The 22,761-nt window shown below is 45.1% G+C and overlaps 2 protein-coding genes across 3 annotated transcripts in view; both read left to right on the top strand.

The window, feature by feature from the left end:
- The window catches only part of LOC144162554 (protein sidekick homolog), a 92,794-nt gene extending 89,996 nt beyond the window's left edge, over window positions 1-2,798 (top strand). The window contains exon 15 of the mRNA XM_077693143.1: window positions 2,561-2,798. Within this exon, the coding sequence (XP_077549269.1) occupies window positions 2,561-2,664 (104 nt within the window). The 3' untranslated portion in view covers window positions 2,665-2,798. The remainder of the gene's footprint in view (window positions 1-2,560) is intronic.
- LOC144162553 (receptor-type tyrosine-protein phosphatase kappa-like) overlaps window positions 1-22,761 on the top strand; it is a 616,238-nt gene that overhangs the window by 496,709 nt on the left and 96,768 nt on the right. The window contains exons 15-20 of one of the 2 annotated variants that reach the window (XM_077693141.1): window positions 6,536-6,642; window positions 7,106-7,310; window positions 8,355-8,451; window positions 17,519-17,771; window positions 18,455-18,494; window positions 18,610-18,715. In XM_077693141.1, coding sequence (XP_077549267.1) covers window positions 6,536-6,642; window positions 7,106-7,310; window positions 8,355-8,451; window positions 17,519-17,771; window positions 18,455-18,494; window positions 18,610-18,715 — 808 coding nt within the window. Of the gene's footprint in view, window positions 1-6,535; window positions 6,643-7,105; window positions 7,311-8,354; window positions 8,452-17,518; window positions 17,772-18,454; window positions 18,495-18,555; window positions 18,716-22,761 lie in introns of both variants that reach the window. The other variant, XM_077693140.1, reaches the window with a different exon arrangement.

Raw genomic sequence — 22,761 nt, 5'->3', positions numbered from 1 at the left:
CTGCCGCAATAAAATTTGGCCTCTGTGCAGTAACCATCTAGACATCCTGGTGGGGAGTGATTACAAGTTTATAGCGCAGTGATTACATGGAGTGGTGCAACCGATACATTTGTGTATTCACGGGACGTTCTGCAGGGTTTGACACTGCTCAATTCAAGACCCAACTCGCACTTTCTTGCCCTCTCGGCATACTCTCGCTAAGCAGGCGAGTGGTTATGCTAATGATCAGGCGTTGCCAAGCAACGAAGACGATGGCCCGACATTTTTTTAATTCATGATGGCTTATTTAATCAACATGACAGGTTTTACTTATGAGGCTAAGCTTACCCTCGTGTGCTAAAAATATCGTAAAACACCTCAAACAATCTTTTTCGGCACAGAGAGCGACCATGCTTTTTCTTTAAATGTAACCTGCCCAAACGGTCTCAGTTTCAGTTAGCTTTCGGTTTCACAATTTTTGTTATTTCCGACGGCGTTAGAAGACAATCAGGTTAATATACGGACGAGGGTACCAAAGTAAAAATACTGCAACGGGATTCTCGCCTATTTATTCATCATCATCAACAACATCAGCCTAATCAGGTCCACTGCACATGGAGGGCTTCTCTAATTCACTTTCAGCCACTCCTGTCCTGCGCCACTCGAGTCCACTGTTGGCGACCTAATTTCTCCTATTTCATCCCTCAATCGTGTTATCGGCCTTCCCCTTCCAATCTGTTACCATAATTGTCCACCGGTGGTCGCTTCGTCTCCCTACATGGCCAGCCAAAGTTCACTTCTTTTTCTTTACTTCAAGTATTATATCTTCTACTCTAGTTTGTTCCCTGATCCAGGATGCTCGTTTGTTGTACATAATTGTCACACCTAACATTATTCGTTCCACGCACTCCTGAGCCGATCTAAGTTTGCTTTCTAGTTGTTAAATATGGCGCCAAGTCTCAGCTCCGTATACGTCATCACCGGCAGTGTGCACTACTTGTACATATTTTTTAGTGATATTGGTAGCTTACTCTTCATTATTTGAAATTGCACTTGCCGAGTGCTCCCTAACTCATACCTATTCTGCGCCGCATATCTCTCTAGTGGTTGAAATCGACACGAACCATATGTCCGAAGTAGCTGTATTTTGTTACTTCTAGCGTTTTGCTTCCTAAGCTCGAGAGGACGTTTTTCGCATGCTTATTCCTCGTTATTTAGATATATTCACATTTATTTTTGTCTCCAGTACTGTGCTTTTCTGTTGCATAAAGCATTTTTTAGGTGTTCTGCAGTCTCACTCAGCAAGGCTATGTCGTCTGCCAACCTCGAATGACACAAGTATTGTCCGTTTATTCATAATCCTGTGTTTCCCCAGTCAACCTTTCTGAATAACCTCTCCAGACATGCTGTTGTTACGCCCCCAATACAGGTACAGCGTCGGGCTAGCAACTAGGTGGGTCCACACGGAGTTGAGGGGAAAATAGAAAACACAGGTTTGGCTGTAGAAACAATTTATTAACAACGAAGTTGGGCTGTTGCCTACGCGTTAACTCGGCGAGATGATGTGACTCGTAAGCTGCCGCTGGATATCGGGGACAGGGCCTCTCGTTCTGAGGCTGAGGTGCACGGGGTGCGCTTGCTATGTAGTTTTGGGAAGGTCGGGACTCTCGTTCCGGGGCGTGGTGGTATCCAAAGCATGCTGCAGAATCGTATGATGGTTCTGCTGCGAGCTCGGGGTATGCGTAGATAGGTACGAGGGATGATCGTCATCTCGATCTCGGCCGAGATGCGGGAGAGCGCTCTCGGATGGTTTCTATGGCGGCTCCGACGACGGAAGGTGGCTAGAGTCATCAGGGGGTGTGCGGGGCTTATTACCCCTCCTCTGTTGCGTGGAGGGAATGCAGACCGGGGTACTGGTTCGTCGTTGGGCGCTCAGCGCGCATACGCGACGCCTCCAGCGGGAACCTTGCGGTCAGAATGGGAATGTCGCCCAAGGACGGTCATTGCAGAAACGCGAGATGGCACGCGCATCGACTCTTTCGTATTTCGGTACACGCCGAAAACTGCCGGTATAAATCTCCGAATGTCACAGTGTAAACAGTTCTGGTGAGATGGTATCTCCGTGCTTTACTCCCTTTGGGATTAGGACTTTACCACTTTGATTGTGATCCTGCCTGTACATTCCTTATATATGTCGTCTGCAAGTCTTATGCAAGTTTCCGCTTTTAGCACGGCTGCGGCGTGTACTGAGTCAAACGCTTTCCCATAGTCTCTGAATGTCATGCAAAGGGGTTTAGATTATTCTGCGGATTTTTCTATCCCTTTATTGACAACATGGATGTGATCCATGGTTGAGTACCCTTTCCTAAACCAAGCCTGCTCTCTGGGTTGTTCAAATTCCAGGCTGTCACCTATGCGGCTAACTATAACTTTGGTAAGCGGCTCTACTACAGACTTATAAAGATTTATGAGAAAATATAAAAAAATCAATAAACTCAGCAAACATGAAAAGTCGTCAAGTTCGAATTTATAATTCTACTGGATGACAATGTGAAGAACACTGTACCTTTACTATTTCCAGATCCTCCTGCTCCAAAAGATCTGGATGCATCCCAACAGTCCCAAGACACCGTCACTTTGTCTTGGAGGGCCCCCTATCCTCCGTACGGTGTCCTAATCCACTAGCGGTTAAAGTACTACAACTCAACAAACGGAAGCCGACACACAGAACGAGTCATCCAGCCCGCCAACTGCGGCAGGAGTGAATTCAGGCATTGCTACACGGTGAATGGCCTCGAAGCCAACCAACGCTACTTCTTTGAGGTGAGCATAAAGGGTGAACTCCTCTTGCCTCAACTACTGCTCTATTCTGCTACACCGCAGTTTCAACTTGAGCAACAGCTTTGCATTATGCAATATTGTTTTCTCTTTATTAACACAAGAGTAAGCAAGCGGATTGCTTCTCCCTAGCAGCGGTAAATCACCTGTTTATAGCGGCAGATAGAATTGTGATAGGACAAGGGCTGCTAAGAATGTTTTGGTTCAGAGAGGCCGCCACTGGAATTTGAACATCGTTACGCTTAATACCCTCGTTACACGGGCACACTTACCATGGTTAAGCAAACCGCGATCAGACAGAACCGCAGTTTTCTCAGCAGCGTTACACGGCAGACTAAACTGCGGTTATCCCGCTAACCATGGTTAACACAAACCCAGCTTGGCCACCTCAGTTCGGTCACGCTAACCGCTCTTGCATACCGGAAGGCATCCCCGAGCCGAGCTCCATCGTCTCCGTCTTGCCAGTGGTAGCTTGGTGAAGCGAGCGGCCAGCAAGTGTTGCTGCCTTGAAGATGACGACAAGAACCCGAAGGCAAACTTAACTGGTTTACTCCATGGCGAGAGATGAGCCGAACTAAGACAGGAACAATGCCCCGACGGGCGAGGTTATAGTATAGGACCCGAGCACAGTGACAGCATTGATTCACTGCTCCAACAGAAATGAACTTCTGCGCTTTTGGGCGTCGAATTTATACCCAACGCGCTAACTGGCAAACAAGCCTTCCCTCTGGTTTTTGCACACGACGAGACATGGTATAGACACACACAACGCTCTTTCCAGAGTCCGTGAGGGGTCCGTATTACTGGCGCACGCTGCGTCCGAGAGAGGGGAGAGGGGAAGTATCCGCATCGGTGCCCGCGTCTTTGTGGAATGTAGAGACACGACGTGTTTGCCGCTGCGAAGTTTGAATCACGCAAACAGCAAGGCGCGAGCGATCCGGCCTTTCCAAGGAGCGTTGCGGCGTGTTGGCTTTATAGAACATCTTGACGCCAGCACCTGGATTCCCGTTTGTGCGGCAATTCTCGCTGGCACTGCCGACGGGCTTCTTCTTATGGAGAGCGCGCGATTTTCCAAACATTCAAGAGTGCACCGCCAAGCGCGGTCGTCTATATATCCGAGCTCATCCGAACCATCTTTTGGGATCTCGCTCTCCCATTATCTGATTGCTCTCCTCCTCTTGTTGACTCCGCCAACCTGGCCTTTGCGCGGGCTCTCACCCGCGCCTTGGATCCGCCTACCTGCACTCTGCGCCCGCTCCCCTCTACCCACTATGCTGCACACGTCCCACTACGCTGCACGAGTGCTTGGCGCTTGTTCTTCCTTCGCTAAGCTATGCCCTCTCTACGTCGCTGCATCCGCGTTACCAGCTCTCATCCCATGAAATCCTTGACCAAAACAAGCTTCGCTTTTAAAATTGTTCGATGTTTACCTGCTCGTGAAATGTTTCCTCCTAAAACCAACGTCTTGCTTTCGTACAACCGCTGTTCAGAATAATGATCCCACATCAGCAAAAACAGACCCCTACTTTTCCTGAACAATGTGACAGGAGGCGTAAATTTTTAGTCAGGGCCAAGGACCGAACTTAATAAGCAACACACCATTCGTCTTGTGTGTCATAGTCACAGGGGATAGTCACCTACAAACTCACTTCAACAATTGTAACTTCCTGACAACGACTATTACAAAGTTAGTTAAGTATTTTAGCTTCACAATGAAGTTTTCTTTAAACCCCGTTTGCCTTTATATCTACCGTGTGGAACCACCAAATTACGTGTGTTCAGAATGCGGACATATAAAAGAAATTTTTGATGAAATGCGCCCGTTGTGTGGGATATATCTTGTTTTTCAGGTTGAACTTTCCCAACATTTAGGCACGTAATGTCTTCAAAAGTGCTTTTTTTATTGACCCAACAGGTTCAGGCCCAGAACAACGGAACAGGGTACTCCCCGTATTCAGAGAAGTGGCAATTTGAAACGAAGGAAATGCGTAAGTCTTGCTTAAAAAGCATACTTACGCCATCTTAGTACGCTGCAGTGGAGCATAGTTAAAAAACTTTGTGAGGTTATCAATGTTATTACGTCTCTCCACTCTGCCTTTAAGAACAACCTTTTTGATAACTAACTGTTCTTCATACCACGGAGTTACCATGCAGAAAAAGAAAGTCCGTCATTTCATGAAAACATCCCAACATCTCAGTTTCGCAGAGATAACGTCCTAAGAAGAGTTTGCCATGAGGCAAATGTGGCGTCTTATCGACGTGCGGTGCTAATACCGAGAATTTAGTGGCCTACGTCGCGCAGCTTTTTTTGATGAGACTGATGGAAAAGCCAGATTAATCTGTCGACAAACATTTTGTAATGTCAAATCGTTCTGAGGGTACGTTATCATTGTATTGTTTTTTTGCACAAACACTTGCACATTTCCTTTACAGCCACAAATTTCAGGCTGTCGACAGAAACGCGGTTATTAAGCCTTGCTAGGTTTGCATAATGAAAGCACAAAAATAAGCGAAGTTCTGCATTTTTAACAATAGTTTTATTTGAAGCGCAAACCGAGAGGGAATAAAACGGTTTCTCTGCATACCGTTTGAGGGAACACTAGGCCTTTTTTTTGGGAAGGGGGGGGGGGGGAATACAACATCAGCAAGTCAAAAAAGTTTAGTTCATTTCTATCGAAGGGTATTTGAAAATTATGGCGCTTTTATTGCAGTGCTATATGTGACAAAGCCAAACACGATATTGAGCAATGAGAATCATACATATGGCGGCAATTGGAATGCCACGCTAGAATTAATAGCGTGCGCGGCGCTTGTGCCCCAGTGCTTTAGTCTCTCAGTTCTTTCTCCCTGATTACCTGGTCTAGCGCAGCTTCTAAACCTGTAGCGTCTGCATCTACGCCCCTAGTTCTACAGCTGCCCCTTGCTAAGGAAGTTTGAAAAGGTTCGAAATGGTTTTATGGTTTCAAAACCACGTTGCTTATGCGCCAAAGTATTTTAACAGTGAAGCTGTTTAGCAAATCGTATTTTTTCCAGTCCGCAGTTAAAAATACCAGAGAAACTACCGAGCACGCGCACGTGAGTGCGGGCCTCGCGGCGAATGCGCGGCAGTTAACAAAACCAAAAAGATGCCTAGAGCGCGTGTGCACGTGCCTCGCGGTGACCGCTCTGCGTCCCCGGCGCACGTTTTTAAAGCCAAGCATACCCACTCAGGGAGACTGGCCGAAACTGGCCACATGAAGAAACTCTAGTATTCGTGGTAATCGTGGCAACACTTGCTCAGAACGAGAAAGACACGTCATAGCGTACGCCCCTTTAAGGTGATGTCCGATGATTATCTCTTCCAAAACAATGAAAGAAGCACGCACTGACGAAGTAAAGTTCATTGCGGCAGCGAAGAAGAAGTAGATCGGCTGCAATTGTCGACTTAAACCTTCGTGATGGTCGTGAAGGTTGCGTAAAGCTTCGCTACCTTCAAGTCTTACGTGTTAGTGTGAGCTTTGTCCATTTTTATTGGCAATAGTACTGATGCTTTTTAAAATGATTCTCCACGAGGGCTTAAACTGAGATTAACAGATGAAAGCAGCTCTCAAAACGCAGTTCACACTTGGGTTTTTTCGGGGTTCAAAAGCCTGTAAAAAACTGTTGTGTCTTTCTTATTTTGTAATCACGTTCTGAATGGTGCTAGATAAAGTGATTTCTACGTGATTCTTCCTAAAAGCTCCTGGTCCTCCTGTCAACTTAACGTCTTCGGGGAAGACAGAAGACAGCCTTAAGATTGAGTGGCAGCCCCCAATGCGAAGAAATGGAAAGCTGCTGCAATACAAGGTAAACCTTTCTTGATGAGTTCGGATCGCCTGGAAGTAGGGAACTTGAAACAAAGGACTATATGGATACCAGAGCAAAGAAGTGCCCATGGCACACCATCGTGTTAGAACTCTCTTGAAGTTAGCGAATTATTCAACAAAAAAGGCAGCTTCAAATCGATAAGCAGAATCAGGGGCGTGGCTTCTTGAATGACTATCACGGTTCGTAACACATTAATGACTTGCACTTTTTTTCAGCCCGTTTGCTCTTTTGCCGCAGCAGTTGCCAGAAAGCCTGTTTTATACATACATACATACTATATATATATATATATATATATTTATATACATATAAATATATATATCTATATAAATATATATACAAATATATCGGCCTATACATATGAGAAAGGTGAACTCCGAAGATTCCTTAGCAGTGCGACGTTAGAACAACTGTTTTTGGTCTTTCTATTCCTGACATCCAGGTGCACTTACGGATAGCTCACACGTTCAATGCTAAGCTGACCGAATCGTGGAAACCAAACCCCACCACACTGGACGCTACCGAAAGCACAGAGTTTGATCTCCAAGATCTGTTTCCAGGGTCCACCTATGAGGTCTGCATCAAAGCCAGTACGTCCGCTGGCTTCGGTGAGGCCTCATGTGGCAACTTTAGCACCAAAGCGTCAGGTAGGTTGCCCCTTGTCGTTGTAACAAAGCCACCCCTGCAGCCCGTAACAAAGGCATCAGCAACAAAGCCGGCCGTGCCTTTTTTATTTAAAAAAACTTGCTGCAGAAGTATTGGCTAGAAAACGTATTAGCGGGTTTATTTGTAGCAGGAAAAATGAAAAAAAACAGCTTTCAGTGCAGGAGTCAGCTTTAAATGTTCGAATAGAAAAAAGAATTGGTGACTTCACCGATATATTTTTCTATACCGACCGGCAATTTTGTGAGCAATTTTAAGTGTGATAAAGTCTCGTAACTGACTTAGTGTCGCCATTCGACCTGTCTTCCCGCGTTTGGCTGGTGAAAGCGTTGGAGCTTAATGCGGATAAAATGCGTGCATAAAAATCCCCGCCCCCACTGTGCCGGCCCTGATGGGAATTCAGGTTGAGGTTACAGAGAATCACGGGCATCGCTGCCATCTTTTGTTATCCTGATATCAGAAGAGTGGACTGGTATTCCTGTCTGATGTGGAAAACTTTATACTGATAAACTGCAAACTAAAGGGTGTACCTGACCTATATGTCGGGTATATGGCAAACTTATTTCATTGTCAATTTATTAGCGAGAAGTTATAAGTGCAAAAAATTGTCTAGAAGCTTCCTCGTGGGTAGTGTCAGATAATGCGTAATTACTCTTTCTATGGAATTCCTCCACACATAAACTTCTAGGCATATTTTCTTTGGACGTCATGGGGGCATTGCGCCCAAGGCTTCGAATAAAGATCCAAAGAGACTTGCATTAAAAACGTCATTGGCCCATGTGTATTTCATAAAGCACATCGTGTCACGCATTTCCAAAGACGGACGAACATGCTTCTGGGGAATCACCTAAGAATGTTTCTGCAATATTGTACACCGGGCAGGGCCCCTAGTTCATAATCAACGCAGAATTTCTCGTGAGTTCACGAGTGTATGTATCTTTACGGTTATCTGACCCACAATATTGTAACACAGGCTGGTAAATTTAAAGTGCGAAAAATGCAATGAGGATCGTTTTCCTTTGTTCCAGCGCCAGTAGTTCAGATGGTACCCAGTGTGGTGAAGAACATCAACAACACGGTCAGCATTGTTCTGACGCCAGTTGACTCCGTTGGAGGGCCCATAACGTACGTATTCCTCCATCGAAATTAATCAATTCATCTTTGTTTATTGAAAATATTCAGTCTATCAAGGAACCTTCCCAGATGTAATAACCATAATAATGATCACGTTTATTGCGCCCAAGAGCAGGCTTAAGGCCAGATAACTAATAGTTCACGGAAGTACAACGTAAACAAATACGTGAAGGTTAGACGCAAAAAATCAACAATAAAAACAGCTTATAAAAGAAAATCTGAAAAATGGGATTGATCCTTGGGGACGCAAAAACAAAAAGCACTACATTGTTTCAGCTGGGAAGGCACATGAAAGGAGACCCCTTCTAAAAGGGTTACAAAGAAATAAGCGATACATCGAAATCAAAACAGTGTAATGAAACATCACAAATGCACTTTATATAAAAAATATTATAAATAACGTCATTTTCTTTGACGCTTGATGCAGGAAGCCGCTAGTGAAAGCTACGAACAGCAGCAGTTTGACATGTGCACCTTGAAGTGCCTATATGTTCTGCTTCTATTAGTATTTGCCATTTTTGGCGATGCGTTGTGCGTTTATTCCCGATATTCTCAATTACCAACCGCTGCCCCAGCGTTGAAGAAGTTCCTCCTGGCAAGAATGAATTGTTTTCAATGTTTTAAAAGAAGACATTTTTTTCTTTTGCTTTAATTTATTTTTTTATTTTCATTCATTTGTGTGTTTGTTTCGCGCCACCACGCTAGTTTAATTTGAATATTTAAACGCTAAGTCAGGAGTTTCGTACGGATGAGAATTAAGAGCAAACACCTACAAACCAACAGGAAAATACATAATTGTGTCCACGTGAAAACTGCGGGAATCAATAGAAGGACCAATAAGAGAAACTGTAGCGCTATAAAAACAATCTACCGAGATAATGAAGACACAAATTTAGTTCATCCAGAAACAAAATGCAAGTAACTGACCCAGAGATAAAAAAGAGGTACGAAAATGTGTCCACAAACACTGCACAGACTTATGAGCAAGCCCAATTTGAGCTACAAGATTAAATTGACGCAAGGGAAGACCGAATGCACGGGAAAGGTGTTTCTGACTAAAAATGCTTGAAAGGACTCAGCATTTGGGCTTTCCCAAGAATCAGCCGCCAAATGATTCCACAAGCGATTAGCCATAGGGAACGCTGATTTCTTGAAACGAGCCAGTTTTGGTCGCCGGTTTAATACGTTATATATGTTGTCTTACCTATCCTCCATTTAGTCTGGCGAAGAAAGTACGTATAATAAACTCATACAACCCCTACAACGACCAGTTTTCAGCTACGTAAGGAAGGCAGTTTCTCAGAAATCAACTGGCGAACTGTTTTACTTCTTAAGCGACAATGAGCCCCTTTTATTGGACGCACCAACTCGACAAAATGAAGTTCTAGCATTTTCTGCGAACCCTATTTACCTCGTCATCGATTACATCATTTCCATTGGGTGGTGAAACTATAGGGAGCAAAATTGTTTACTTCACAGCTTTCCCCTTTTGTGGACGTAGAACACCACATGATTATTCTTTAAGTATTTCAAAGCCCACTTACTTCTTATGTACTCCAATTTTATCTGTGTTTGCAAGCAGGTGAATAGGGTACAACTTTAACGGTTCATAAAAGCTTCCGCTTTACCTTCTGGCGTTGAAGAGAGGCACCTGAGAGCACGCTCACCTGCGGACACACTCACAACAGATTCCCGACAGAGACTGGCTTTCCTTGAGTGACGCTCTGGCATTAGGTTTGCGGCAAATGCTTAAATCCTCCATTTTCTGAGCAAAAGCAGTTTGCAATTTTCCCCGACATTCCAGAAACAGTATTTCCGACTGGTACAATGCAAGCGCCTCTGGAAACAGACTAGCTTTAGTGTTGTTACGGTTGCGGTTATGCACACATTCGCCCTTACGGCCACGTCCACTTCATGGTCAATTGAACCTGTCCGTCTTTTTGGTCTCAAAATTCGTCGTGAGAGTAATAACTAGCGTTGAGGTGAGCACAAACTCCCTTTGTTCTCGGAAAGTTGTCTGCCTGGTCCCACTGACTCTCCGAGACAATTGACGCCATCGTCACAACAAACAATACCCTCCGAAGTCACCAATTTGCATCCCGTGCCCTTTTCTGATTCCCTAGCTTCGTATCACGCGAAGAAGTAGAAAGATCTACCCCGATGCGACGTAAGAAGGTCGCTGTAAAGTCCACGTCTGGAAGCAGGCATTGTCCCGCTCTACATCTAAGAGACCAACGGAACAAAGTATTTGTTGAATAAAAGAAGAAGTGATAAACATCCGTGATCAAGGGCAGGCCGAAGATAAGGGAAATCATCCTCCCCGTCTCTTAGAGCTTAGAATACTCGCACTACCAAGCGTACACTGCAGCCATTTTTGTACTTGTACTGGCTGAGCTGGTGCAAGCAGTGCAGCAAATTCATTTTTTCACTAACTTATAGCTCCCGTAGCACTCTTGGGGGATCTGCTCTCATCCGAACTTACTTGCACTCACCTGAACCTGTTCATTTTAAAAGTATCTCTAGGGAACGCTACCTCCGCGTCCTGGCCACGAACCAATGTGCGCGCTGCGCCATTCTTTTCCCACTTACCTTTCTTCCCGCAAGAGGCCACTCTGAATCAGTGACCCACCCAGGCTCGGCCAACGTCCCTACATAATGTTAGGGGCTCTTCGCTCCAACAGCCGAGCACGTCAGGTATCCGTTGCTTGTCTAGCTTATCTTAGCTCCCCCGACGCCGCTGCACCGGCCGGTGTTGACGCCGATGTTTCCTTGTCTACTTTTCAGTAGCTCTGCGAGCTTTCCAGCCCTTCTATTGTTATTGCGCTGCTTTTTTCGGTTTTTCGTCGGCTTCCCGGTTACCCATACTGCGTGGACCGACGTGCGCAGCACGTGACTGCATGTCTGAATTAAGTCTTTTGCTCGCCGCCGTACTTTCAGTGAGCCGTTCATACCGTTGTTCACGATGGGGCTTTGTTGAAGTCTCAGCCGTTGAAGAAGTTTGCATTTCCGTGGCGGTTTCGCAGGCAAAAAACACGTAAGTGAAAATGACCGAGTTATACGAAAAGGCCTGCTTGCACAGCTCCCTGTTTAGAAGGTCGCGAGGCTCCTCCTATCAAAGGGTGCACGAGAACTGACGGATCTTCCCCCAAGAAGAACGCTCCTTGACGTGATGCCAAATTCTAGAAAGGTTTAGTGATTGCATGAGCCAAAATGAACGTTAAGAAACACAGAGGACATTCGTAGGCCTTCATGTATCACACGGAACATGTAGGCCTATAAGTACCGGTCGACTTTTCGACATACCTCTTTCCACCGATTAACAAGTTCTATTGCTTTATTCTCTACAAAAATGCACGAGCGCTCACATTGACCCGCGAAATCAGGCGAGGGTGCATTCCTCAGGCCCGCTCGCCAATCAGCGCCACTAGTTTGGGCGACATGGTTTTAAAGCGAGCAAACTCAGCGCTTTATATATAAAGTGCCCAAAATTGGCGGTGTATGGCACAGAAAATCGCTGTCGTCGTAAAGAGCAAAGAACCGTAGAAAAATTACAACATTTGTGCCAAATTGCGTATGTAGAAAGTGTTCAGTGAAGGGAATCAATTAAAAATAAATTCGGTACATTGAAGTTTGTTTGGGGATCAACTACGGTTCTGTGAGTGCGAACCGAGGCCGTGGCCACGGTGATACATCGGCATGTTGCCAGCGGCGGAAAGCGGGTGAGCCTAATGCGTGCGCACTGACGTCATATCACGTAACACGTGAACGGGACTGCACGACAGCAGAACTGGTTCACCCCAGCAAAGGCAAACTCTGATTTGGGGAACGCTGCGGCAGGAAGTACCGACTGGCGGTGAACGCGACCACGGGCGGCGCTGCGGAGAGCGTCTCTGTGACGGCGCCTTACGGATTCTCGCATTTGTCGCCTGCTTGACTGTGGCTCACTCTCCCTGCTGTTTCTTCACGCTCGGTTGACATTCGATGCCTGTTCGCACCATTATTTGCGTTCGCGAAACTTTTTATCAAAATAAAAGCTTAAAATCGCGTTCACCAGCTAGAGGCGTCACTTAAAGTATAGTTTTGATACCGCTCCGGAAGAAACATTGCCGGCGCAGCGCCTTTCCTGCGAAACCGTTACTGTGCGGAGTGCGAAGAGTCGGAGCAAGTTGTCAGCTTCTGTATTCAGGAATCTTTTGAAGAAAGGGAAGATGCGTAGTCTAGTAGCCGCCAACGGCGAAAATACAAGGCCAAAACAAGTTGCAGGCCTTCGGGACTGTCCGGTTTGGTAGAATACATTACGACTCACGGTAACCGTATGTAAGGTAATACCGTTTTTGCAATCTTGCCGAACGCTTGAAAGTATTCTATCACTTCACTTCAGTGCTTTAGAGAACGGCGTTAAAAGAAACGGCGTTCCTGGAACTAGTTCCTTTTTAGAGGAACGGAGGAACGCCACCGTTTCATTAAGGGTCTGTGGAATTGTAACGGTAACTCGTTACGTTTTTGAAGGAACGGCAGAAACGGCGTTCCTGCCGTTACATCGCTAGGATTTGGCTGTTTTTGATGCCAAGGCTCGAGTGCAAAAATCCACAAAGCGCTACTGCGTTTCTCTTCCTATAAGATGGTCAGTTTGCCGCCCTTCAGCCGTACGTGCTTCCTCGAAGGTCAAAGGCAGAAGAATAACCACGCAAAAGGCCGCAGCTAGTGTTTGCTTTCATGATGGTTGCTTGCGCGGCGTTTGACGGGTGAATACCGTAGCCGCGAGAATGCTTTTCACCCTTCATCGTTTGCCTGGGGAGGCCAGAATGCGCGTCTGGCCGATAGAATTGTTCCCTGGCTGGGAAAGAATAGAGTTTTAGCACTTCGTCCGTTCTGTCGTATGCCTTGTTACTTGGTTGACCGGGACCCGGCTGGGCTCTTGGGCATTCGTCGCGGCAGGGGAATTAGTTCCGCCGGCCTGCCTTCGCAATGTCCGTGCCTCCGCACCCTTTCTACTCGCCCTTCCGCGCGCTCAGGAGCAGACTGGTCCCTGTCAACCCGGTAACAACGTAAGCAACGAAACGGACGGACTGCTTAACGGGATCCGGACATTTCGGTGTCGGACATTTCGGTCCAGCACGTTTCGGTTTGGACATTGCTGTGCACGGACATTTTAGTGCACGACGTCTTGGCCTTGACATTTTGAGTGAGGGGATGTCCCAGGCATTCTTTGAACATTTTAGCTTGAATATTGTAATTTCGTGACTTGATATGATTTTACGTTCGAGACTTGTGCTCGCGCCGCCGTTCGTGGAAACGAACGCTAAACCCTGGCGGAGCATTGCCACGTGAAACACCATTGCTGTAGCAGATGGTAAAAAGTAACGTTGTTAATTTGGATCCGTTCAACCATTTTTTTTGTTATCTTGACATTCATGCGAACAACCTTAATACTTTAAGTGTTACCAAAGCGCTTTCCTTTCACTTCACCCAACGGTGCAAGACGCTGCTGCTTTTAGTCTATTCCTCTCCTCCCCCCCCCCTTAGGACAACTTCCGCGAAAAAAGAACAACAGAAAAACGTGGTCGATTAGGCGCGTGTGCATTTCGTTTTAATTAATCTCTCAATAAATCTCGCCTTCGTTGCATTCGGTGTCAGTTCTATTTAAAACTAACAAACCAGCCATCGCACTTACGGTGACGTTACTTAGGGGAGGGGAAAGCTGAGCCCCGCCGGCAATCATCCCCCTAAGTAGAGAGAGAGAGGCGTCAATTGTGCTTCACCATTGCGTCGACTGGACTTCGAAAACTTGAAGGCGACTGTTGCCGCACTCGTCACTAGCCTATTCATTTTTTTTTGCTGCTTATAATAGGAGGAAGCGATGTATACCTGGGGTGTCCATGATATGCGCGACTTGATGAGTTAACTCACAAGGGGGCGACTGAAGGCGCAGAAAGAGCGATTCCTGGAGTGGGGGTGCCGTCGATATGACCGCGACGCGCGGAAGGGCGCAGATCGCAAACGATAGTGGCCATTGTGTTCTCAGCGGCTTTTTGGGTGGCTTTTTGTGTCACATTATAGAGGTTTCGTGCGGCCATGGTGAATGTAAAGCTTTTTCTCTGTTTTGAACGCGAAGTGTGCTATGAATTGTTGTGAATGTATCACCCAATTCCTGCAAAAGCCTCCACTAAGAGGCTAGCAGTATGTTCTAAATAAAAAATAAAAAATCACTGCGGTGACGCTTCGGAGACCGTGAACTCCACCACGTCAGTAGGATTTTCAGGAGAAACCGAAAATAATATGGCTGAAAAAGAAATCTGGTCGAGATTAGACCGTACAGGCGGGAGGGGGGAGGTGGGGGGGCGCTAGAACAAAGAATTCAAATGTGGTAAATGTAGGCTTGTAAACATTAAACGAAGGTTGGTGGTCCCGAACACAATGGCTGGATTTTGTATGCACAACCGGTACGCGCTTAATCATCATTTAGGACATTAGAACCTGCGGCTGTTTTCCAAAAGGCCCGTTTTTCCTCCCCGATAATATCCTAGACCAGTGTTCGCGAATTCATTTTAGCAAGGAAGCCCAGCCCACGTAATACTTTTCATAAGGTTTTCTTCATTCTGGGGGGTAGATTATGTTTGTTACTTTTTGGATATTGAGAGTGTGCATGTAATTTATGTAATTTGAGGGGGCGTGAATTTTAAAAAATACAAAAAAGGCGTCGGACCATCGTAAACACCGGTAATTTTCTTAGCTAAAAAAGAGCGAATATAAATAACTGCCGGTTGTGATTAAAAAAAACACGTGTGCTAAAGAATTCAATCGGCTGAATAACAGGTACCCCCAGGAAGTGGTATTAAGAAATATATATAAATTTATAACTTCTAAAAATGCCTGCAAAGATCGAACATGGCATCACTCAAAAAAATAAATTCACTGTTCCAGATTATTGTCCATAACCCACGTTAAGCGGAAATAAAAATATAACGGCTGTCGCAAACTGGCAAGCACCGGATAATTTGGTCGCCGAAATTTGGACACCGAAATTTCCGCACCGAAATATCCTGCACCGAAATGTCCTCGAGCCGTCTGGAGTTTCTCCGGTGCTCCCTGAAAAAATTCGCCTAGGAACGTTTCTTTTGATTACCTGTATCTCCAGATAACCTGGTGCCGGTGGTGTTAATATTCTTATAATATACGTAGTTCGATGTGAGTTTTAAATGTCTCACTTAATTTCGACCCAGGATTATCCGACACTATGATGATGATGATGATAATGTAACGTTAATGTAACGACACGTTCCAATTTTCGAAGTGGAACTGGAACGCTTTCCTTTCGCAATAAAGGAACTTGTAACGGGAACTCGTTTCAAAATTGGCAAGAAACGTGGAACGAGCTTTCGTTCCTATTTTGGTGGAACGTGTACAACACTGCTTCACTTGACCTTGTAATGACAAGAAAGTATGCCGGCATGCACAATGCAGGTAAAAAAATGTAGGTTGAGTTCCAAATAACCTACTGCCTGTATAGGCGCCTGCTGGTTTTATACCAGAAAGTACCGGTATGAACACTTATTGGGCAAAAGAATATGTTTGTTCCGACCTGGAGGGACATGTTGTACACTTCTTGCAGACATATTTTCACAATGTTCAGTTCGGTGTGTTCCTAATACCGACCTAATAGGTACGTTTGACATGTACTGATGCATACGATAGGAGTGGTTTATGCCAGCAGTCACAGGAAGCACAGTGAACCAAGCGAAGCTGGCTAAGTTGAGGATTAATTTTAACCCGGTATGATGGCGATAGTTGTTCCTTCCCAGCTAATAATTGAGTCAATGTCCTCCACTAGAAACGGTCGCTGCATGAGCAGGTCTTCATCTATTAAACCGGTGAAGTCTGGATACGCCTATGAACGACATAATTAAGCACGCATTACTGGTAGAAGTGAGTGTTAACTAGAGCCAGTAAAATAAAAAATGGGATTCCGCACAGACGTCGATATATTGCAGACACACATTGACATGAACTGCGTAACCTGAAGTTGCTGCATGCTGCTAAATTTGTGGAAAGAAAAGTAACGCGCACGTTAAAACTCACTGGCCAGCAAAGCCGTTCCTGTGCTCACGCGACTCATTGATGTATTCACGTAAGGCACCCTACTGAGCTTCTACAACTGACAAAAAAAGTTTTAACCTATCGATTCTACCTAGTTGGAAACCCATTCAAAATAATTTCTTAATAGTATTATTTTGTTATGCTTGTTACAAAGGCATCATCATAAATTTTACGCTGTCTTTCCTTCTCGTTACGGTTTACATGTTCATTTCAGCCTGTAGTCCTTCGCTGTTCGTTTGGAGTGGCGACAGAAACGCGTTTGACGGGACCTTGTGTCATGTTAAATATTCCCGGGTGGCTTATTTTATTGCATAGCTTTCTACTACGGCGCACTTTAAAGCCTCGGTGCAGCGTCGATACGGAAACCATTTCTGTATTTCATCCCGTACTCGCGCAGCTATGTCTTTCTCTAATCACACGTCTGAATAAGGGCTCTAAAGCGTTGCTTTTCTCAGGTAATCTAGTCCCCCGTTGATTTGTTCCAAAAAGTGTCCCGTACATGATGTATCTGAGCGTCATCAGCAACTAGGGTTTCAATCGTACAGGTGCTGTCATAAGTATTTGAAACAAGGATTTGTGAACATCTGAAACTATGTGTCTTACTGGCCTAATAACCGCCAATACCGTTGTGCAGGAAGCTTTTTCTATAAAAGGGGACTCTTTTAACTGCATACCAATGCAGTCAGGCAGTTTCCGGAACAAGAGTTTTACGTAAATGCACGGGATCATTCTCTAATTATGTTTGGGAACACTTGCGTGTGAGGCACACGTTTAGCAAAAGACCTGGCGGTTTTTTTTTCTGGGCCCTCAGTGCGATTGTATCGTGTTGCAATACACATGCGCGGCGTCTACAATTGCCTTCACAAAGAATAGCAGCGATCATAAAGGCGACTCAATGAACGAAGCAAAACGGGTAATAGCAGAGCATTGTTTTTTTTTCTGATCTCTCACAATCGAGCAGTGGTTACTTCCTGCTGGTGGTACGAGAAGGTGCGAGCATCGATGAACCACCCAAGCTCGTCAACTTCAGCAGCGCCCAAGAGCAGCGGCTGGGGTACTACGTAACCGCCCACTTTGCCCCCAACCAACTGGACAAAGGCCCCATCAATTTTCTAGTTGGCGGAGGTAGCGTGATGGGAAACTTCGAAAATCCGCCCCTCACGGACACAACGCCGTACCGGTTCGCACTGGTCGCCGAGAGTAACTATTCGGGGGTGAGTGCCTACCGACATTGTATGATGGAGCACGGTGTATATTTCTAGCGTCCACATTATTAGTGTCTGCTTGTACGTTCCTTAGAACATAGGCCACTGCATCCAATTTGATATCCACATCATGGTCCAACCCACTGTAAACGGGAGACATGTCAGGTAGCTGATTAAGTGGGGATCAATTTTTTTTACCCGCCGGCTCCTGGCAAATGGCTCTGCAGTAAAAAAAAAGTGGGGACTGGATCCAAGTTACTCCTCATCTTAAGTGAATGTGTGGATTCACTCACTCGTAGCTTCGCGTACGTACAGAACCACAAACCCCATCGCGTACGTCATCAGAAGGTGGGGCGGATAAATTGGCAGTACAACATTATTACAGGATGATATTCCTTCCTCGGGAGCAAGACGATAAGTGAATCGCGAAAGAACATTTGTTTGCGTGCGCTCGCACTTATCACAAAATATCGTATTTCATATTCTGAATAATTGCCCTGCACGAAAAATTCACCCTGTAGTTTGAAGTGGAGGAAATGAGTTCTAAGTTCATCTTAAGTTGGACTTATTTCGAGTATCTACTCTGAATGTCATTACGGGCACAAGCCGGTGCTTTCCACGTTTTTGTAGACCTGTCGGCATTGTAGTGGAGGGCAAATTTGTCAAATTCATTGGTTGTGTTCGTTTCGCAGGATGTGCTCTACGGGTACCGCGTTTCAGCTCCGGTGGTAGGTAAGTGAATATGCTACCGTTAAGGCTCAACTAATTTCTTTTTTTTTTCATTTATGCAAAGCCGGTGCGATGGACGTTACGAATGCAACAAACTCCACCTTCACGCTCTATGCAGTGAATAGCAGCGGCGGCGCAGCGGGAGTTGGCGCTATCATAGGAGTGATAGCAGTGGTTCTATGTCTGATTATCATGGCCGTTTCTGCAACATACTACTATCGCCGGTGAGTTCGACATTCCTTAGCTTAATAACGTGTTTTCACGTTGAGTGTTACACAAACCTTGAATAATGATATTATTAATAATAAATGAATCAATCAATCAATCCATCAGGCATGTTTAGTTACGTGCCCAGAACAGCAAAAGGCCTGAGTGGTGGCGCACAGATAGTTACATAAAAACAAACCACAAGAAAAATATTGCAAGAAACAAACAAGCGACAAGACACACACTAATTCAAGTAGTGAAAATGACATAAATAAAACACAGGTGGAGTAAAAGGAGGGTACAGTTTAAAAAGGAAATAAAGACGACTTCGTGGCTCTGCTTGCTGTAAAGACAGCACAACAAGCAGAGCGACAAAATTTGACAGTAATACAACAAAACAACGGAAAGGGTATAGAGACAATTGATAAGACAAACCAATCACTGGAAACAGTTTCATAATAAAAAGAATAAAAACAACAATTATTAATTGTTTATTAGTGTGACCAGGAACCACCGGAGGGCCTTTTTGCTTGTGCACGAGAAAAAAGAACAAACCTGAACAGGCGACGCAAGAAGTGCACATCACACTGAAAATCAAAAATAGCATTGGTCACACCGAACACAAATTACACACTTTCATATACATATACACAGGGAGACACACACACCCACACACACACACACACACACATATATATATATATATATATATATATATATATATATATATATATATATATATATATATCAAGGTTGCAGTCGTCATTGCCAGTGCTATTCGGCTTTTTTTTTTTTTTTTTTTTTTTTTCGAAATATATAATAGGGGCGAATGACGTGTGCTTGTCACGTTTCTTTGATTCATTGATAAATAAGCGAAAATATAAGTCGAGAAAAAATGCGGAGATGTGGGTTCGAGTCCCGCTCCCGGAAAACGGCGGATTTTTTCTCGACTTATATTTTCGCTTATTTATCAATGAATCAAAGAAACGTGACAAGCACACGTCATTCGCCCCTATTATATATTTCGAAAAAAAAAAAAAAAAAAAAAAAAAAAAAGCCGAATAGCACTGGCAATGACGACTGCAACCTTGATATGTATCTTTACCGAGTCCCTCGTCCCGTATCTCTCTGTTCTGCTATATATATATATATATATATATATATATATATATATATATATATATATATATTTATATAATGCCCTTCCCGGCCTAGTATTGAATCACAATAATTCCGAATTTCACAAAAGGCATTACTTTCAACTCAATGAAATAGCCAAGAGAACCAAAATGGCCCTAAATTATGCAAATATTTTCGTGGCGTCGTTGGAAATTGCCTTTCCGGAGCACTGCTCTGTCAAACTATTATATTACCGAAGATTTCTAGACAGTATATTTTTTGTGTGGAGCTCCAGACAAACAAGCCTCGCAAGCTTTATTGAGAATTTTAATGCAGTTCACCCTTGAATCAGTTTCACCCATGAGATATCTGAGCAGGTCATTATTTTCCTAGATGTTACCTTTTTCGTACACAACAACGGCTTTCCCACAACACTATAGAGGAAGCCAACGGACCGGCAGAGATACCTCCATTTTCATAGCAGCCATCCGCGGCGCTGTAAGACCAGCATTCCATACTCTAAGGCCAACTGATACCGCAAAATATGCTCCAACGGCTCTGACATTGACAGGCATACGCAAGAACTCAAAACCACCCTTCTGGAACAGAACTACCCTGCAATGTCCCTGGCGATTCAATAGAGAGAGCCCGAAGCCGCGATCGCACTGCAGCTCTATCAGGGCCGAGCCTACAACAGACTCACGGCGTATCACAGACCAACCTTGTACTGACCAAGTCAGCAATGGCTCCGGGAGTTAACAACATACTTAACAAACATTTCAACATTATAAAACAGAGCAATCGGTTGTGCAAAAATTTTGAAAGACCACCCAGAGTCGTGTACCGCTGAGAAAAAACCTTGGGGACCTAATGGTGAAGGCTAAGACAGGCCCACCAGACAAACCACTGGGTTGCCATCCCTGTGGAAAGCCTCGCTGCAAGGTTTGTCCTCACATTGGGCCAACCAACAAGGTAAAAAACAGCTGTTCTGACTTTTTGCATAACATAAAAGAAAACTTCAACTGTGACTCGAGCAACGTGGTATACAGACTTCGGTGCGACGTCTTCAGCATGGAATACATTGGTCAAACAGTAACAGCATTCCGTTTACGGTTTAAGGTCAGACGTGGCACCGAAACCAAATCTACCAGTTTCACGGCACCTCAGACTTCCCAACCACAGCTTCGAACACATCAAGGTCGTGCTGCTCCAATCAGGCTTTCAAAGTAACATTGATCAGGAAAACAAGGGATCCTTTTTCATCTACAAATGCCAATCACTGACACGTGGAATCAACGAGACCCCACGAAGGCTTTCGTGCCTAAAGGAACTAACTGAACTGACTTCCCATCTTAATGGATACCTGAAATTCCTGATGAGATCAAGCTACCTTCCTTCTTTTTTAGCAGTACTGAGAGGCGTCGTCGGCTAACACATTCAAAAGTTTACATTAAATGAGAAGACTGTCTGGCACGGGCCATGCCTGCTGATAATGTCTGAGAACATGTGCGCAGTTTTTCTTCTTTTTTGGTCTGTGTGTGTAATTCTTATGTTCGCCGTCTTTTCGGCCTGCTCTGAGAGTAATGGGAGGTTGGGAGCGGCGCGGCTCGCCGTCGGCTGTGATAACGCGAAGCCAGGTTTCGGCGCAATGGCGCCTCCGCCGCGTCCCCCTCCCAGGGCGGCGTTTGGATACTATGTCCTTCTCCTCCCGGGACGCGGGACGTGGGGGAGGGGCCATTGCGGCTCTGCGGCGTGCTGTACGCGTCTGAATGTCTGCCCCGGTGCTCCCCTTTGCCGCCCCCTCCTTCCACATTTGTTTTCTCTGTTCGCCTTTTTCGCTACAGCTTTCCGAAGCCCACTGTGCGCAGTGTGGCATTCGTCTTCAGGTCTAACAACCCTCTCAAAGAGTAGCTCGACAAGCGTCTTTTCGTAATTCTTTTTCTTCTTTTTACCATACACGTTGTGCGCTTTTCCGCACGGGCTTACATGTTTTGACTATTCCTCTCCCAACTCCACGCGCACTTGTTCGAGCGGACATGCATCGGTTGTTCTTTATGCGTCCTGTTGCTCTCCGTCAACGCCGCGATTGGGGCTGCTTTCCACTGGCCACTGTCTATTTTCTTTTTTATCCCCTCTCTCTCTACTTGCGTTTCCACGGCTGTATAGTTACGAAATGTTGTTGCTACGTCTCTCTGCTTCACTTTCCCCAAGGGTTCTCCTTTCTTGACGAGGGTGAGAAGAAAAAGAATCCCGCGTATTCCACGGGTGTACAGAAGTTTTTTGTGTCATTCTAACAGAACCCCTGATGAAGGAAGTTCCACTTCCGAAACTGTTGGGTAATATACTATGTAAGAAATCGGACAACACGCTATGGTCTCCCTCACTATGCTCTACGCTGAACTGGCCAATTGAAGAAGAAACCCGACCAATATATATATACAAATTGCAGCACCTTAGCAATATGGCAATGCACGCGAACGGTTATTGAGAATGCACATGTACTTGCAAGAGAAATATGCAGAGGGAAGAATGTAAGCCGTATAAAAACGGAGTGAATCTATCATGGCTTTACTTGAGATGAACAGCATAAAAGGAATGTTTACATGAAAAGATAGAAGAAAATAACAAGCAATAAGATAGAACGAAAAACTATTGTGTTGCTCTCACTTCACAGCCAAGTGACAGCCCAAATGTCAGTAGATCATTAAGATCAGAATGAAAAAGCATAAAGATATGGGATGACAAGCTCACACACATGCTTGTGAAAGAGAGTTAGGAAATGATGAAATGTATCTAAGTAGTCAGACCCTGCCCAGGGCACCTTGAGTAAACTTGGTGGCGGTAAGGGCACAACCGGGGACCCCGAGCCCCCATACTCACGCTCTATCGTATACCGTGGCCAGGAGTTTTAAGGTGAAGGGTATAAACCAAACAGTAACCTTCG

Source organism: Haemaphysalis longicornis, unplaced genomic scaffold (genome assembly GCF_048455015.1).
Source record: "Haemaphysalis longicornis isolate Haplotype H1 unplaced genomic scaffold, Haemaphysalis longicornis Haplotype H1 scaffold_12, whole genome shotgun sequence".
In the NCBI taxonomy this organism is placed as follows: Eukaryota; Metazoa; Arthropoda; class Arachnida; order Ixodida; family Ixodidae; genus Haemaphysalis; species Haemaphysalis longicornis.
Note: the sequence above shows the minus strand (reverse complement) of the source record. Positions and strands in the feature narration are given on the sequence as shown.